The sequence below is a fragment of the Sceloporus undulatus genome, chromosome 3, assembly GCF_019175285.1.
Source record: "Sceloporus undulatus isolate JIND9_A2432 ecotype Alabama chromosome 3, SceUnd_v1.1, whole genome shotgun sequence".
NCBI lineage: Eukaryota > Metazoa > Chordata > Lepidosauria > Squamata > Phrynosomatidae > Sceloporus > Sceloporus undulatus.
Window position 1 is genome coordinate 65,864,189 of NC_056524.1, and position 18,125 is coordinate 65,882,313.

Below are 18,125 nucleotides of genomic sequence, written 5' to 3' on the forward strand. Positions count from 1 at the left end.
GGAGTGGTGGTGGGGAATGGGATCAGGTCCAGCAGTTCTTCTCCACCTCCGAGGCCTGGACCAAGGCAGATCGACTGGAGGAAGGGCTTGGCTTCTTAATGGATGGTTAAAAGGAGGCTTCCTGGGTCAGAGAGGGGCTCACCTCTGGGAATGCTTCTCTAAACAATATAGTCTTTAATTCAGTTTTGAAACTGGGTAGAGAAGTGATGAGGTGTGCATGTGGGGGAAGAAGGTTCCAGGAGTAAGGGGCAGCAAGCGAGAAGGGACGAATTCGGGAGGGGGCAGTGGTAGTCCTACACTGTGACAGGAGACCTTGACTACAAGAGCGGAGGGTGCGAGTAGGAATGTAAGGAGAAAGAAGGTCATATAAGTAAGGAGGGGCCAATCCATGGAGGGCTTTGAAAGTCAATAATAAAAGCTTGTACCGGATGTGGAAGGGGAAGGGGAGCCAATGAAGGGAGGATAAAAGAGGTGAAACATGGTCAAAGCGGTGAGCAGATGTGACAATACGGGCAGCTGAATACTGGACAGAGATTAAAGGATGGAGGTGTGAAAGAGGAAGTCCTGTCAGAAGGAGGTTACAATAATCTAGTCGCGAAACCACTAGGGCATGGACTAGAGTCTTGGCAGTAGAGGCTGAGAGGAATGGACGGATCTTGGCAATGTTGTAGAGAAAGATCTACAGGCCTTGGCGGTGGCCTGGATCTGGCGAATAAATGACAGAGAAGAGTCAAAAATGAAGCCAAGACTGCGGGCTTGATGAACCGGTTGAATAGAAGTGTCATAAACAGAAAAGGAATAGTGAAGGGTGGGTTTAGGTGGAAAGACAAGAAGCTCAGTCTTAGACATGTTGAGCTTCAAGCGCCGAAGCCACATCCACTGAGAGATGGCAGTCAGACAAGAAGAAACTTGCTGTTCAAGCCTTGGAGAAAGGTCAGGGGTGGAGAGATACAGCTGAGTGTCATCGGCATACAGATGATAGGAGAAACCAAAAGAACTGATGAGTTTACCTAGGGACAGTGTGTATAGAGAGAACAGAAGGGGACCCAAGACAGAGCCCTGGAGAACTCCAACAGATAAGGGAACAGAGGAGGAAGTCTGAGCACCCGTGACCACTGCAAAAGATCTGTCTGACAAGTAAGATTTAAACCAGTTGAGAGCAGAGCCGGAGAACCCAAGGTCAGAAAGTAAATCAACCAGGAGACAGTGATCAACAGTGTCAAAGGCCGCAGACAAATCAAGAAGAATGAGAATAGAGTAGAGGCCATTTGCCTTGGCCCGCAAGAGATCGTTTGAGATCTTGGTGAGGGCTGTTTCTGTAGAGTGCTGTGGGCGGAAGCCAGACTGGAAAGGGTCTAGGATGGAGTTGGCTTCAAGAAACTTAATACAGTGAGAATAAACGACCCGTTCTAGGACCTTAGAAAGGTAGCCTCCTTCTCAATGAGTGAGTGATTAACTTAACAGCTCTGCATCTAGATATTTGTCTCCTCCTGAAAAGTGCCAGACCTCTTCTTTGTGTATCCATTGTGTAAGTTTCAGCTTAAACAAAGATAAAATCATAAAGCTTTTGTTCGCCAGGCTGCCATAGCCTTAGGTTATGTTTAGGGGTATAAAAGGACCCCGATTTCAGCCCTCATTGGGCTTGTAGAGCAGAAGTTCCAAGCCTGATTCCAAGCTGGGCTTGTTGAGCTTTGTGTTCCAAACCTGATACCTTGCTTGTCGAGCAGCCTGCTCCAAGCTTGCGATCCTTGAGCCTTGGGCTCCGCTGAAATCACTCGAGCTAAGCCAAAGCTCACTGTCTCTCGGGCCTCTTGTTACTTTGCCCGCTGGAACTCAGCTCCTAGCCACTGCGGTCACCGCTTGCTTTCCCCAATCCCGCGGCTGTGTCTCACCATTCACCATCCCTCACATCCGTCGCTTTGGAGAAGACTCCTAAGGTAATTATCCCAACGGTGCCTCTTTACTCCCGAACTCACCCCTCCCTTGGTTTAGCATTGAATGTGTGTGTGCGTGTGTGATCCCCCTTGTTGTGTGGCTTTAATAAACGTTTCATATTTTATTGCAACTCATTGGCATTTTGAGTCTCTTTCTCTCTGGGGTGGACTAGATGACCTCTGGTATACACATAGGGACCCGATCCTGCTGCGTGCGTTGTTAGGACACGCCTCTCGTAATATTTGAGCTAATTAAATTCCCCTAATTCGATCCTTCCTAACAGTGGAAAAAATAAATCTCTCCAAATAATAATAATAATAATAATATAGTATCCTCAAAAAATTCCATGGCCAGAATTGATCAGGAAATTCCTTAGGTACTCACAAGAATATCCACTCACTTTCTCCTCTTGTTTTGTTTCTAAATTCCAGCATCTTGCATGGTGTTTCAGGCCATTTCCATTATATCCCTAAATCCAGGGAACAGTAATTGGTTAGCCCTTGAGGCATTCCTTTAAGAGTCCCCTCTGTTCCTGCACTGTTGATATGATCAGAGCTTGTTTACAGCTCTTCAGGTTTGCCATTATTCCTGAAACTAAATGGATGATGGATTTTTTCCTTTCCTTTTTTTATAGCTTGGACTGGTCTGCCTATTCCTGAAAACCTTCGAGTACATGCCTTGAATATGAAGTGTATCTTATATTGGGATACTCTGAATGAGGGAAATGTGAGCTACCTGGTACAGTACCTCTTGTAAGAAACCTTGCAATGTGCATTTTCACATGTACCATCTAATGCTACTTTTCTTCCCTCTGCCAAATCTTTGAAAATCAGGGTTTTTATAAAGTAAATCTGACAGGTGTAACTTAAGGCTATTGTGAGGCTTCAAAGAAATATGATCAGAAATAAGCACCAACATTCCTGCACTCTTTGTGAGCACACTGTAAGCAAAGACAGGTCTTGCTGACCTCAAAACTACTAGTGCATCCCTGCTTTTAAGAATCCCTAATAGAAGATGTACAGAGACTAGTATAGAAGAAGGAGAGAAGCAGCCATGGGTGATTTGAAATAAAGCCAGGAGAGGGATCACCGTTTGGATGATGACCTCCATCCCACAGCATTTTAATGGACATACTGACTAGAGGATTCTGGGAGTTCAGGCCAAAATTACAAATTTTTCAGGCTCCCTGATATTCCCATCTACTTGTGTGATCTCTGGTGCAAGGGGTGCTGTTTTTCTGCCTGTTGCAGTGGAAATCACTCATAGGAGGAGTGGGAGTGTCAGTCAGCTGCTTCCTAATCAATAGGGGAACAGGTCCCCCATTGTTCACAGTGGCTACTGCCTGGTAAGTAGAGACTGGGGGACTTTCGTAGTCCCTATATATCCCCCAGACTAGGGAATACAGTCAGCCCTCCATATGCACAATTTTTTTTATCCATAGATGCAAGTGCCCATGGCTTGAAAATATTTATAAAATATATAAATTACAAAAAGTAAACCTTGATTTTGCAGTTTTATGTAAGGGACAACATTGGTATGCCATTTTTTCAGTGGGACCTGAGCATCCATGGATTTTGGTATCCACAGGGGGTCCTGCAAATACCAAGGGCCCACTGTACATAGGGATTGTGAATATGAACCAGTCACAAATGCTTAACTTACATTCGTAACTGTCTTATGACATTATTCCACACAGCTTTTAATCAGTAATTACACCAGGAAAGAAGCAGCTTTTGAGATACTTATTGCATGAAGACATATTCGACCCATAGCTGCTGTGTCCCCTAAATGTCCCTTTTCATTGACAGGAAGCCCATCAATGACCTGGCAAAAGCATACAAGTCCCCAGGTGTAAAATGTCACTGCTGGAGCAGTTGTGCAATTGCCAGTCACATGGTGTCAGTGTCCCTCCTCCCTCTCCCTGTTTTCCTTCCCCCTTGCTGTTTTCAAGCACTCTGATTACCTTTATTTTTTCTATTTCTATTTCTTTCTTTCTTTCTTTTTAAACATCAATCACAGTAGCAGAGCTCCAGAATTGTGCCGAAACAGTATGTGGTGGTGGTGAGGATTTTAAAAAATAACCTAATGCCATGATGAGTAGGACATAAGGCAGGGTCAGGAAGAGAGGGTGAAGGTGGTAGTAGTCCCGTCACAGGATTGAAAAGAGGTGCAGTGATGCCTTCTCTACGGGCGCTATCTTTCTTTGTTCTTTTTCTTTTTACTAGCATGACTGCTGCAAAAATGGGGTATGTGCAGGCAAGTCCTTAGTGAATAATAAGTAGTTGTAGTAAGGGGCATGTTTGCAGGAATCAAAACCAGCATTGAAATCCTCAATTCCTTTAGAGCTTTTCTCAGATTTCCTTATTGCTTTACTAAATCTGATTTCTAAATGTGATTAAGGCTATTTTCATATGCATACTTATTTTCAAGTAACTTTCATTGATTGTTAGTCAGTGGGTTTAACTTTCATGTAAACATGAACAAAGCCGTGATTTAATTTTGCTCAAATAAATGTCTTGTACTTAATCATCCTTCTGTTCTTGTAGGGGACACAATTCACGGGCCTCTCTTGATATCTCAAAGAATTGGGCCAATGTAACTGGATGCAAAAATGTCCAAACTGCACATTGTGATATCTCATCTTCTGTTAGTTTTGATGGAATTTATTATTTCCAAGTACAAGCTGTGCATAATGATAAGAAATCACCTTGGTCTAAAATGCAGCAATTTGAACCTCAAAAAGATAGTAAGTATCACTTTAAAAGCATTTATCAGTGGCAACCTGTACATCATAAAACTCAACATCACAGTTTATAGCATGCAAAAGTTTCAAAATTGAGCCTCCTGTCTATTGGCTGGGATGAGACTTCTGCCCAGCAGAAATTCCTTATGCATGATTTTTTTTTAAAGTTCCAGATATGCTAAAAATTTCAAGTTTGTTCATAGAATTGTTAGCAATAGATTCATGAAAAAGCCCTTCCCAAAACACCTAGTTTTGTGACCACTGTATGTGTATATGTTTCTGTTAAACAAATTTCAGTGCCACATTTCTGATCGCTTCTTCTTTAAATCCTCTCCTGAAGTAGACATTTTGCCTGTTGTTTGAAGCTTTACTTCATTTCCGTATGGCCTTACCATTAAGTAAAGCAAGTCAACCACCTTAAGTAGCAGATATAGAGGACAGCAATGTGAGCCCCTAGCACAGTGATGACGAGCCTTTTAGAGACAAGAGTGCCCAAACTCAAAGGCGTTCCCATGCTGGATGCTATCTGGTGCTGGGGGTAGGACTTCCATGGGCAGGACTTCCACCTTTTAGGGGTGGGATTTCCTGGAAACAGCTGAAGGCCTGGGAGGGTGGGGAAAGAAGAGGAACAGGTGCATGCCTGTTCCTTCTCTTCCCTGCCCTCCTGGGCCTTTAGCTGTCTCCCGAGATGCAGCTAAAGGCATGGGAGGGTGGGGGAAGAGGAGGAACAGAGCGTGCCTGTTCCTCCTGTTCCCCCACCTTCCCATCTCTGTGTGCCCTCAGAAAGGTCTGTGAGTGCTAAAGAGGGCACGCATGCTATAGATTCGCCTCCACGGCTCTAGCCATTCCTTTTGAGCCTTCCAGCAATTCTGCTCTGTTACAGGACAGAGTTCTTTGTGTCACATGGTGTGTTTTGACTCAATCAGTGGCCCCCAAACTGTGCCCTTTAAGAGATTTTGGACTTCAGGTCCCAGAAACCTCAGCCACGTTGGCCAATAGTCTAGGATTCTGGGAGCTGAAATCCACAGTTTGGGGACCACTGTTCTAAATTAACCTGCTGCCCTCAAGTGCAGTAGATGATAGTATCTTATTTAGCACTATTTAAATAAGAGCCAGTTCTTTTTCTTGTTCTCTGTGAATCACACAAATGGGTCTTCTTGCACCTGTACAGAGCCATTTGTTATTTTTTAGAATCTCTAGGCAGATTTTTGGCATTAGTTCCACCCATCTCTTGTGGGATATGATGGCTCAGGTGTTTAGAATGCTGACTGTTGATTGTGGGAAGGTAAACAGCGTTCTGTGCAATCATGCTGGCGACATGATCACAGAGTAGTCTCTGACAATGCCGGCTCTTCGGCTTAGTAACAGAGATGAGCACCGCACTCTATGGTCAGAAATGCTGCCTTGGAAGCATGAAGAAATGACTTGATAACCTTGTCAATGGGGAATACTTTTACCTTTACCACCCACCTCTTATTTCACCCCTAGCATTCCTGCTCATTTACCTTACTTCCTTTTCGTCTGCTGGCAAGCAGGACTGAAGGAATGTTGTTCTTGGAATCGCTTTTGATTACCTGATGATTTGGTTTTTGGCTCTCAGACTGTTCTTTTGACTATTCTACTGGTTTTTCCTTTTTTTGTTTGTTTGTTTGTTTGTTTTGTTTTTGGTATTAACAGCTTTGACTCAGATCTCCCGACTATTCTTCTGGCTTTTCCTAATTGTTCTACGGTGTCTATTGACTTTGACTTGGACACCTTGACTGTGTTTCAGTATGGTGACTCTTTCGACCTCTTTTAAGAGGTGCAGTGAATGTGGAACTAAACTTTGAGACCATGATGGCCATTCCCACTGCCTTCTGTGTATGGCAAAGGACACAATGTGAATACATGTGTTCACTGTAAAACCTTTACTCCTCAGGTGAATCAAAATAGGAAGTCTTGGTTAAGGGCATTTCTGTACAACAGGCCCTAAAACCTTCTGTTTCGCTGTCTGCCACTGTGTCAGCCACTCCAACTTCAACCTCTATGGGTAAATCTTCTCATTCACTCAAGGAGTACCATCTTGAGGCCAGCAGATGTGCTGAGTCCACGAAATTTTCTTGGTGTAGTGCTAGTACTGTACTGATTTGGTCTTGAAATGTCAACCCAATAAGGAGATCTTGACACCAAAGAAAAAGAAGGACTCGGCACCAAGTCTCAATGTCAAAAGGTCACACGCAAAGGACTCACTCTGTGATTAGGGGTGAAGTCCCTTTGACTCTGGGGCGCTCCCTCTCAACTGAGTTAACCACTGGCTGACATTCTGGAGACTCAGAAAATGAAGATGCATTCCATGTGGTCTTCTGAGGAAGGCCCCTGGCTTGGATAATAATAATAACAACAACAACAATAATATAGTTTATTTATAACTCCCGCCTCTCCCACGGATCGAGGCGGGATTACAACCTTAAAAGACACTTAGTACAATTTATAATCAATACAACAATAAAATGCTAACACTGAATTTACCAAGAATTCCTATTAGTTCTCTAAAAATTACAATTCGTCCACTAGCCAACAATCAGAGTCAGTCTGAGCAGTCATCATAACCTTTTATATGGAATTCAGTGGATAAGCCCGCCGGAAGAGATCCGTTTTGAGTGCCTTCTTAAAGGCCTCTAAGGTAGTAATGAGACGGATCTCTTCCAGTAGGTCATTCCATAATCTTGGGGCCACGGCAGTGAATGCCTTCTGTGAAGTTGTCATTAACCTGGTATTATAATATTCTCGTAAGAACTTCCCAGATGTTCTAAGAGTGCAGGGCAGATTATGTAGGGAGAAGCGCTCCCGCAAGTAACTCGGGCCTGAGCCATGTAGGGTTTTAAAGGTAATAACCAACACCTTGTATTGCACCCGGAAGCTAATTGGCAGCCAGTGAAGAGATTTCAGTATTGGTGTTATATGGTCAAACCTAGATGTTCCGGTAACCAATCTGGCTGCTGCATTTTGAACCAATTGAAGCTTCCGAATTTGGTACAAGAGTAGCCCCAAGTAGAGTGCATTGCAGAAATCTAACCGAGAGATTACCAGTGCAAGTACTACTGCTTCAAGGTCCTTTCAGTCCAGGTAGGGACACAGTTGGAATATCAACCGAAGCTGATACCACGCAAGTCAGCAACATCTGCAATGCCTCATGCTCCTGAGTGTACTAAGATGATCTTGTTTCGAGGCTTCTCTTCCTGGATATTTACATTCAGGTAGTTGAGGTGCAGGTTAGCTCGACATCACAGGGTGAGATCCTTGACTCTCTCGTACGATAGTCCTTACCTCCAGTCTTGCCGGTTCCACCTCTGGAGGTCTGTAGGGTGATATCTTCATCACATACCCCCCAGAAGATTCTATCTCCTCCTCATAAAGTGTTGGATCAGCTGTCGATTTTGTTCTCCTCTCAATCTCCATCGCCTCAGTACTGTGAGAAGTCTCCACTCCGAACCTGATTCATGGCCTTGCTCTTTAGAAGTCTCTGAATGTTACCATCATGATCCTTGATCTTGATACATACTATTGAGATACTCTTTGGTTCAAGTTCGGGAACCTGTAAAACTGGTGTATTAAAAACTGGTTGGTCTTTGCTCCCTGCCATGCATGGGTTTGAGGTGCCTTATCAGCATTATGCATCTGATCTTCTATGTGATATAGTGTCTTCCTTGACTCAGTCGTCCTCCAGTTGGTACAAATTGCATTATCCCGGCCGTCTCAATTTACAGCTAAGGTATCATGTCTGTCTAGGGATTCATCCACCTTCTGTTCCACCCCAACAGCAAGAAGCTCCTTCTACTTCCTCCACCACACTCAGTCTCCAAGCTCAGATGTGGCCTTTCTCGTATCCATTTATCAGACTAGTTGAGAGATAGGTCTTCATCTCACACTCTCGTTTTCCATGAGTCTGTGTCATCTACCAACAATATCCATCCTTTTTCCAAGCAAGTCATATGGATAGCAAGTGCTCTGAACATTGAGGTGGTTTACTAGGAGTATGATCCATTGGATTTAGTCTGTAAGGAGATTCAATCCAAGGTTCTGACACTGGTGTTGATCCCATTTCTGCGTTTGATGTCGAAGATCGCCAAATGTCTACTCTATCTACCATGCCTCCCACCTCTCAAAAGATGGAAAATTTGTATAGGCTCACTCAGTCGGATTGGACCTAGCTTTTCGAGCACCCCGGGCCCAATTCTGTGATCATGGAGGCATCCCAACTCAAGCCTACCCTGCACACTTCTTCAAGGCTGTCAGACAAGGAGGGTCATAAGTTGGACGATATGGCAAAAAAGTTTTATCCTGCTGCTGTCTTGTGTCTCTGCATGGCTGTCTACTCAGCTTGTGTGGGTGCCTATCAACAGAACTTCGGGAGAGAGTGCTACCACTGCTGGACAAGTTGCCTGACAAAGAAAGGAGGTTGACCCATGTCCTTCAGACTGAATCTCATTCCCTGGATGCTCACTGGATTAATTCAACCTGCCATGTTGCCAACTGCATGTTGAAAGTGCTGACTGTTTTAGTGGCTTTGAGGTGACATGCATGACTATGTTCATCAGATCTTTCGACTCGGGCCCGTTCATTGAAGACATGCCATTTGACAACTCTGGTCTCTTCAATGAAGAGACAGATAAAAAGTTGGACTTCAAACCTAAGATGAGAATGATGGCTAAAAAGTATGGCATGTCTTCCTCCTCCCAATTCAAACTGTGACAGTGATACAATTGGCAGCACTCTTCATATGGCCACAGGCATTCTTTCATTCCTTAAATGTTGAGGAAGAAGAAGTATCCTCCTCGATCCTCTTTGTCCTGTGGTAGGTGTCAGTCACCATCTTAATTTGTACATTGCTTACAGACGGTTTCATAGTAACTCACCTCTGTCCTTCCAGTTTTACAAAAGGGGGACTGGTTTGCCAACCTGGATCTCAAAGATGCCTATTTCCACATAGGGATCTGGGATTACCAAAGATGGTTTCATGCCATTGCCATATACTACCATTTCTTTCAGATCCGAGTCCTGCCCTTCAAGCTGTCTACGACTCCCACAGTTTTTACAAAGTGCATAGCGGTGCTGTCCGCCTTTCTCCATCAAAGGGGTATTACTCTGTTCCCCATTGGATATTTGTCATCTTTCAGAGAGGTTCTGGTTCAAGACGTCAATGACACCCTATCTCTCCTGCACTCTTGGGCTGATAGTCAGCAGAACCAAGTCCAACCTGCTTTCATCTCTGGAAATCAAATTCATTGGAGCTATGCTAGATTCAAGGCAAGGACTAGTTTACCTGCCTTTGGACAGATTTCAGTCCCTGGTTGAGGTGGTTCTGTCCTCCAGATGGACAATCACCAGGTCAGTTCATGTCACTGTATGACACATGGCCTTGTCCATGGCAGTCACTCTGTGGTCTCGGCTTCAGTTCCATCTATTCCAGTCTTGGTTCCTGTCTGTCTTCGTTCCACTAGTAGACTCTCCTCTGAAAAGGCTCACTGTTCCTTGTCCTATCAGCAAGACACCGGACTGGTGTCTTGCTGACAGGACATTCGGTTCTATAAAGACAAAGTTGTTCTTCAGCTGGACATCAGCTTCCTGTCCAAGTTGGTCTCAGCTTTTCATATTAACCAGAATATTGTATTCTCTACATTTGTGCTGAACCCTAGTCTTTGATACCAAGCGTGCTTTGCACTCTCACAGTGTCAGGAGGACTCTGACTTTCTATGTGGACAGAACCTCGAATTCACATTGAATTGAAAGACTGTTCATTTGTTATTTGGATTTGAGGTTGGAACTACCTGTCACCACTCAGTGGTTCCCAAAATGAGTGGTTGCAGCAATCCATCTTGCTTATGAACGCTGGAAGGCTCCCCCTGCCTGAATTTGAGCTCAGCCTACCAGGGCAGTAGCAGCCTCTTCTGTCTTTCTTAGTGGGGTGTCATTGGAGGATGTTTGCAAAGCTGCTTTCTAGTCCCAGACATTGACTTTCATCTCTCACTATAGGCTGGATACTAGGTCACACAATGATTCAGCTTTTGGGAGGGCAGTGCTGAAGTTTGAGTTTCATTAAGGTTGGTTACGTTTCAAGTTCAGGTTTGTCTTGTTATTGAATAAAACATGTTTTGTTTCACTGACATGGTGTTTGGTGTCATGACATTCCATGTCACTATAACTTGCTAGTCTAACCCATTTGTGTGATTCACAGAGACCATGAAAAAGAAGGTCAGGTTACTTACCTGTAACTGTAGGTCTTTGAGTGGTCATCTGTGTATTCACACAAACCCACCCATCCTCCCCACATGTCATGTCCTGCACATGTTACTTCTGGATGCTGCTATGAGGTGTCTGAGTAGGAACTGAGGTAAATGAGTGGAAACGCTAGGGGTGAAATAAGAGATGGGTGGAGCTAGCACTAAAAATCTGCCTAGCAGTTCTAGAAAGTTCTGAATGGCTCTGTGAATGTACACAAAGACCCATTACAGTTACAGATAAGCAAACTGTCCTCCTTCTTCATGGTCTCTGCGCAGCATTGCTACCATTCCCTCCTTTATTCAGGAAGAAATTGAATGTTTTTGACTGGTATTGCTAGGACCCTCTTTCTGAAAGCACTCTTACTGCAACATTAGAATTCAACCTGTTTTGTTGAATTCGAGTGTTTAATATACTATATAAATTTTTTTAAAGATCAAATCGGCTCTCCAAGCATCAAAGTTAATGCCAGTGAGGAATCACTTCTAATTTCCATTGCTTCTCCTGGAGAAACTGAAAATAATCCCATGAGTAAACTATATAAATTGACTTACAGTATTTGGTACTGGCCAAATTCTTCATATACCAAGGTAAGACTGTTGTCACTGTTGCTGCTGCTGCTGTTATTCCTTCACACCGATAACCTATACATGGAAATATTGAATTGTAATGCCTACTTCCTCCTTTATTCTGAGCCATCTGTGGCTTTTGTGTTCTGATGTTTAACTAGCTCCTTATTTTTTATAGTCCAACTGATCCCTGGATGTTGATTAGTAAGTAGCTGACATCCCTCATTTTTATAAAAAGTATTTTACTGAAATAAGCTCAGACAAATGTTAATCAAGAGAGGAAAAATTATATAACAACTCATCAATCAGAGTGATAGAAAAATATGCAGAAGCATTTGGAAAAAAAAATACCCAGGAGCTAGAGAATTGTACAGAAGTATACATAGACTTCCTCTGTGGTCTCCTTAGTACATAGTTCCATAAGGTAGCATGGACCTTAGGTGGTGGACAGATTTCTGAATTTTTATTTACACAATAAAAAGCTACTTGATGTTATAAAATATATATGTTGAGTCTGGATGTTTGAGCCTCCTAATCTGATTAGTTAGATATTCTAATAGATCCCTTTTTTAATTCCCAAGATATTTATTTCTTTTTATTCCTAAAATATTTTAAAAAAATTATTCCAAAGACTGCTGTTGTTGTAAGTCCCCTGTTCATGATACCTGACCTAGAGGCTTTTTCCCTTTTGCTTAATGGTTATGCATGCTATTCATGTCTTCATTCATTCTAATATCCACTAAGACTGAGTGCAAATATACATGTATACCAGCAAGGTGTGGGGGGATGTACTGTACTTTATAATGCAGGCGCTGCTCTTACTCATGCTTTTGAAAAAGGCACCTTAAGTAATTTAGGATAACTTTCTGTTTGCAACTTTCAATATAAAAAATGCTGAATATATTTTTTGCTGCTAATTCCATGTCAAATGTGGCTTTAGAAGTAGGGCTGCATCCGCACTGCTGAAATAATCTGGTTTGAGACTGCATTAATTGCCACAGCTAGATGCAATGCAATTCTGGAAATACTAGTTGGTTGTGGCACCAGAACTGAGCTGGGAACTACCATTCCCAGAATTGCATAGCATATAGCCATGGCAGTTAAAGCGGTCTCAATTGTAAGCCTCTCTGAGAGCTTATAGGGTTGAAGGGCGGGGTATAAATACCATAAATAAATAAATAAATAATAATAATAACCCAGATTATTTCTAGGTACTTTCCCCAGAAACTGGAGCTACACTGAATATACATGGAATGATGCTTTTATTAAGCCAGGATAGCTGAGCCCTAGTAAGTCCCAGAGTGAGAGTCATGTGCTCCAAAGTTATTTTTGAAGCCCTCTACACTCACCAAAAATGTGTATGTGTGTTTGCATTACATTGGAGAATTATGCTTCCAGAAGCCTCTAGACAGTGGCATCCCTAGAGTTGGCTTTACCCACTGCAATGACTCATGGTGTCACCCCACGTTGACCTCGTCCTATACTATACCGTACAGAATCCTTAATAATGTTTTTTGTACTAATGTTATTCTGTTAGGGAAACATTCCCAACATGTTAATTTGAAAGGAGAGTCCTTGAGTGAGACACGAGAACCCGAAATGTCCATAGGCAATACGCACTTTATTTTGGCCAAGACGACAGCACACCAGCAGATGGTGACAAAATTGCTGCTGCGCCCAGTAGCCATTTTCAAAAGTTTTTATAGCAAAACACAGTTCATTGTTTACATAGCATTAGCTTAATTGGTTATTTAGTACACACATGATTATACAACTGGCAGTTAATTGGCTATTGTCTAAACATCAAGTGATTGGTTGCATTCACTGTCCATGCAGTTATTTGCTTGAAGTCTGGAATGCAAAGAGATACTAGCTAATGCAAAGAGATACTTAGCTAGGCTGATCCTGTTCTCCTTCAAGGCTACTGCTGAGACACAGGCCGTTGTATTCAGAGCTCTCTAGAGAAAGGAGAGGTGAGTGTGTACTATGGTCACACACAGTAAAAAAGAGTGGGGGCCAACAGCCCATTTACACTTTACTCTGTAGCTCATTCTATGAGTCTACTGTAACCACTGATTCTTTGCATCTCAGAGCACACTCACTCTGGGTTTCCTGTTCCCTTATTTGGTCCGTTAACCTCTAAGCCTTGAAGCAAGCAGATTACAGAAGCAGAAAGCAAGAAAGCATTAGTTCAGCCATATTTATGTCCCTCTCAATTCATAAATCATAATCCCCATGTATCACTGAATGTAACGGTAACAGTTGTGACATAAACAACTAGCACCATTAAAATTATGCTTTTAAATTACAGCATCATATGCCAGCCTAAATGTATTTACATGTACTTAAAGTGAAAATCTGGTAAAATGTGATGTTAAGGAATTTTTTTAAAAATACATTTTTAATTTAAAAAATTTTTTTGAAATTTTAAATTAAAAAAACCTGGGGCCTCTCTTTTCTCCTCCCACCTCACCCCGTTCACCCCATCTCTTCAGCAGCCTGTTTCTGCCAAAAAGTAAATGTTTGAGGAGCAATGGTGTCATCCCATCGTAGAGTGTCACCTGGAGTGTTCTGCACCCCCCACACCTTGCCTCTTCAGCAAGGGTAGATAATAATAATAATTATTATTATTAATTTGTTTTATTTATATACCGCTATTCCAAAGATCATAGCGGTGAACAGCAAGTAAGCTAATTAGCAAGTAAGCTAATTTGTCCCCAACAGTCTGGGTACTCATTTTAGCGACCTCGGAAGGATGCAAGCCTGAGTCAAGCTTGGGCCCTTTTGCTGGTCTTGAACTCGCAACCTTGTGGTTTTGAGTGAATGGCTGCAGTACAGGCATTTACCCACTGCGCCACCAGCTATTACTCCATTCCCTCCTCTTGGAGGGCCACACTTGCCCTGCACTCCCAGTCTCCCAAAACTGTACCCTAAAGTTGCCCAGATGTATACCCAAAAGGCTCCAGATAACACAATGGCTTTTTGTTGTTGTTAACTGCTCTCAAGTCATCCCTGACTCATGGTGACCCTATGGATGAGATATTTTCAAGACTCTTTATCTTCCACTGCACTGTTCAGGTCCTGCAGACTCAGTCCCATGGCCTCCTTGATTGAGTCTATCCATCTGGCATGTGGTCTGCCTCTGTTTCTACTGTCTTCTACCTTTCCTAGCATTACAGTGGATCCTTGTTATACGCTGGGGTTTGGTTCCAAGATCCCCCATGTATAACAAAATCCGTGTATGCTCAAGTCCCATTGAATATAATGACATAGCAAAATGGTGTCCCTTATAAAAAATGGAAAATCAAGGTTTGATAATTGAAATTTATTCTTTTTTTGAACATTTTCAAACCGTGTATGCTTGAATCCGTTTATAAAAAATCCGTGTATAAGAAGGGCCGACTGTATTGACCTTTCTAATGAGTCATTCCTTCTCATTCCCACTCTTGGTTTGAACTTTTCTCACTTCTCTCCAGGATGTAGAGAAGCCATTGGTGAGCATCCTTTGAGTTTAGTCAGTCAACCAAATCTTATCTAACAGTACCATTGTCTAGCCCACATTTTCCTAGGTTTTTTGCACGAATGTCATGGGGGACTTGTCAAAGGTCTTATTGATAATCAAGATATACTACATCCACAATATTACCTTCATCTACCAAGCTAGTAATTTTATTGGGGGGGGGAGGACACAAGATTAGTCTGCCATGACTTGTTTTTTGGAAACCCATGTTGGCATTTTGTGATTATGCCATTTCTTTTTAAATGCTTATAGACTGTCTGTTTACTGATCTACTCTAGAATATTTCCTGGTATTGATGTCAGGTTAATGGGACAATAATTGTTTGGTCCTCCTTTTTCATTTTTTGAAAAAGGGACAATATTTGCCCTCCCCCAGGTCACTGGGACTTCTCCTGTTCTCCAGAAATTCTTAAAGATTATATCCTATGGTTTTGAGATTACTTCGGCCAATTCTTTTAATACTCTTGGATGTAGTTCATCTGGCCCTGGAGACTTGAATTCGTTTAGATTAACCAGCTATTCCTCTACTACTTCTTTACTTATCCTGTGCTGCACTTCCTCTATCATACTTTGACCACATAATGAGAAGGTATGACTCACTAGAAAAAAACAATAATGCTAGGATAGGTAAAGAGTAGAAGAGGGAAGACCGCAGACTAGATGGATGGACTCAGTCTGAGAGTTATGGGAATGGGCTTGCAGGACCTGAGCAGAGAAGTGAAAGATAGGGATTCTTGGAGATATCTCATCCACAGGGTCGCCATGGCTTGGAATCGACTTGAGGATAGCTAACAACAACAGCAAAACCTCTCTAGCAAGTCTGAGCTCATTCAGCACTTGAGCTTTTCTGACTTTCCCCCTACACATGCTGGCTATTTGTTTAAATTATTTTTCTTTTATTTTTTTTATTTTTTTTATTTTTTGTGACTTCCCACCTTTTCCATTTCTTATACATGTCCCTTTTAAAACTTAGCTCAGTTGAAAGTTCTTTATTCATCCATCCTGGCTTATTGAGACACTTCCCATTTTTCTTTGGAACTGTTTGAAATTGTACCTTCAGTATCTGCCTTTAAGAAACTCCCATTTATCCTGAACTGCCTTCTCTTTGACAATTCTTGACTACAGGATTACATCCAGTATTTTCCTAGGTTTACTGAAATCAGCTTTCCTAAAGTCTAGAATGTGTGTCTGAGTATGCTTGGCTTCCCCTTTCCATTATATAACAAACTCCAGGAGAATGTGATCACTCCCACCTAAGGATCATGCCACTTCCACCCCATTAACCAGGTCATTCCTGTTGGTTAGGATCAGATGTAAAATAGCTGATCCCTTTGTTGCCTCTTCCACCTTTTGGACAGTGAAATTGTCTTCCAGGCAAGTTAGGAATTTGCTGGATCTTAAATTTTTGGCTTAGTTCGGCTTCCAGCAAATATCAGGATAGTTGAAATCACTCGTCACTATTACAGCTCTCCTTTCTGAGTGTGTGGTCATCTGTTCTAGAAGGGCATCATCCAGTTCCTCAGTCTGACTTGCAGTTCTGTAGTAGACTCCCACAATAACATCCATGTTGTTTTCCTCCTTTTAATTTTTAGATGCTCTCCACCCAGCTTCCAAGTTTAAGTCCTGGATCTCTTCATACGTGTAAACACCCTTGACATATAATACTACTCCTGCTGCCTTCCTGTTTAGCCTACTTTTCTTAAAAAGTATACCCTTTTTCTCATCCATTCAGGCTTCAGTGATGCCTTTTTATCATATTTGCTTTGCTGTGCTAGGAGTTAAAGTTCATCTTGTTTATTTCCTATCCTCTGTACATTAGTGTAGAGATATCTAAGACCATGAGCCTTAGAAATAATCTTAAGTAATTTTTAGTTTTGTAGGAATGGTATGGCTACTGGAGAATCCATGCTGGAGGAAAATCAGGATTCCTCACCTATGGTCTAGGGCAGTGCTATTTGAAGTGGTGGTCCATGGACTGCTGCTTGTCCCTGAGCCATTGATTATTAGACCCCAATGAATTTCCAGGAAAGGAAAAAGCAGTTGTAGCCAATGGGCACACATATGGTACTAGTCGCTAGCATATTTGGAAAAAATACTTGCCTGTCCCCAACATCACATAGCCCGAGAAGCCTTGGTCTAGGGAACAGTGTCTTGTGGGTTTCAATTATTTGATGCCACATCTTGAATATCTGTTCTCTTGAACCCAGAACACCATGCCTGGAGTTTGTTGAGACAACAGCATAGTCAATGTGGTTTACATCCCAAGTTGGCCAAATTAATAATTTTAAATAGTAAGTCAGTTGAAGAAAGACTGGTAAACATTTATGGATTTATTTATTTATTTATTTATTGAGTTATAAGAAATGTAACAATGTAATAATCAGTAGTTATGTTTTTCAATAATTTTAGTAGGACTATTTAGCTGCATCTGTAATGATGGAATAATACATTTTTTTCTCTTTATTTTATTTTCATTAGTCAGGACTTGGGGGGACAGTGTCCTATTGTATAATAGTTATTTGTTCCTCTCCTCTTTTTATTTTCTCCAGTTTTCTTCTTTCTGTCTTTTAATTTTCTGAATGTATATTACTTAGATTATAAATTAGATTATTTGCATTAAAATTGATTTTAAAAATGTGGTTTGTACCCCAGGTTGGAAAACAAATCACTTTACTAATTTTTGGGCTGGTTTAGATTTCCTCCCCCCCCCCCCCCCCATATGTTTTCCAGAAGAAAGAACTTGGGGATAGAACATCGCCACCATATGTGATCTCAGGCCTGATTCCATCCACTCTATACTGTCTTAAAGTGCAAGCATTTTCTCGACAATATAATAAAAGTAGCATGTTCAGTAATGTAGAATGCATTGAAACAGCTAAAGGTATGTGTTTTTTCTCTGTTTATTAATAAACGTTACTAAAAGAAGTGGGGAATTGTCCATCTTGGGGACAGAATTCCAGTTTGGGGAAGGTATTAATGTAACAGCAGGCATTTTATTAGCAGACCCAAGGACAGTGGGTAGAGGCAAATGTAATCCTTACCGATTTAGACATTTTCCTGCTAAGCATACAAAAACCTAAATTCTAGATATGACTGAGTGG

General features: G+C 41.9%; 1 protein-coding gene across 2 annotated transcripts in view; it reads left to right on the forward strand.

Annotated features, from left to right (window-relative positions):
* The window catches only part of IFNAR1 (interferon alpha and beta receptor subunit 1), a 52,298-nt gene that overhangs the window by 18,970 nt on the left and 15,203 nt on the right, over window positions 1-18,125 (forward strand). For both annotated transcript variants that reach the window (XM_042457616.1, XM_042457617.1), the window contains 4 exons: window positions 2,570-2,687; window positions 4,482-4,681; window positions 11,372-11,526; window positions 17,755-17,905. In XM_042457616.1, the coding sequence (XP_042313550.1) occupies window positions 2,570-2,687; window positions 4,482-4,681; window positions 11,372-11,526; window positions 17,755-17,905 (624 nt within the window). The remainder of the gene's footprint in view (window positions 1-2,569; window positions 2,688-4,481; window positions 4,682-11,371; window positions 11,527-17,754; window positions 17,906-18,125) is intronic.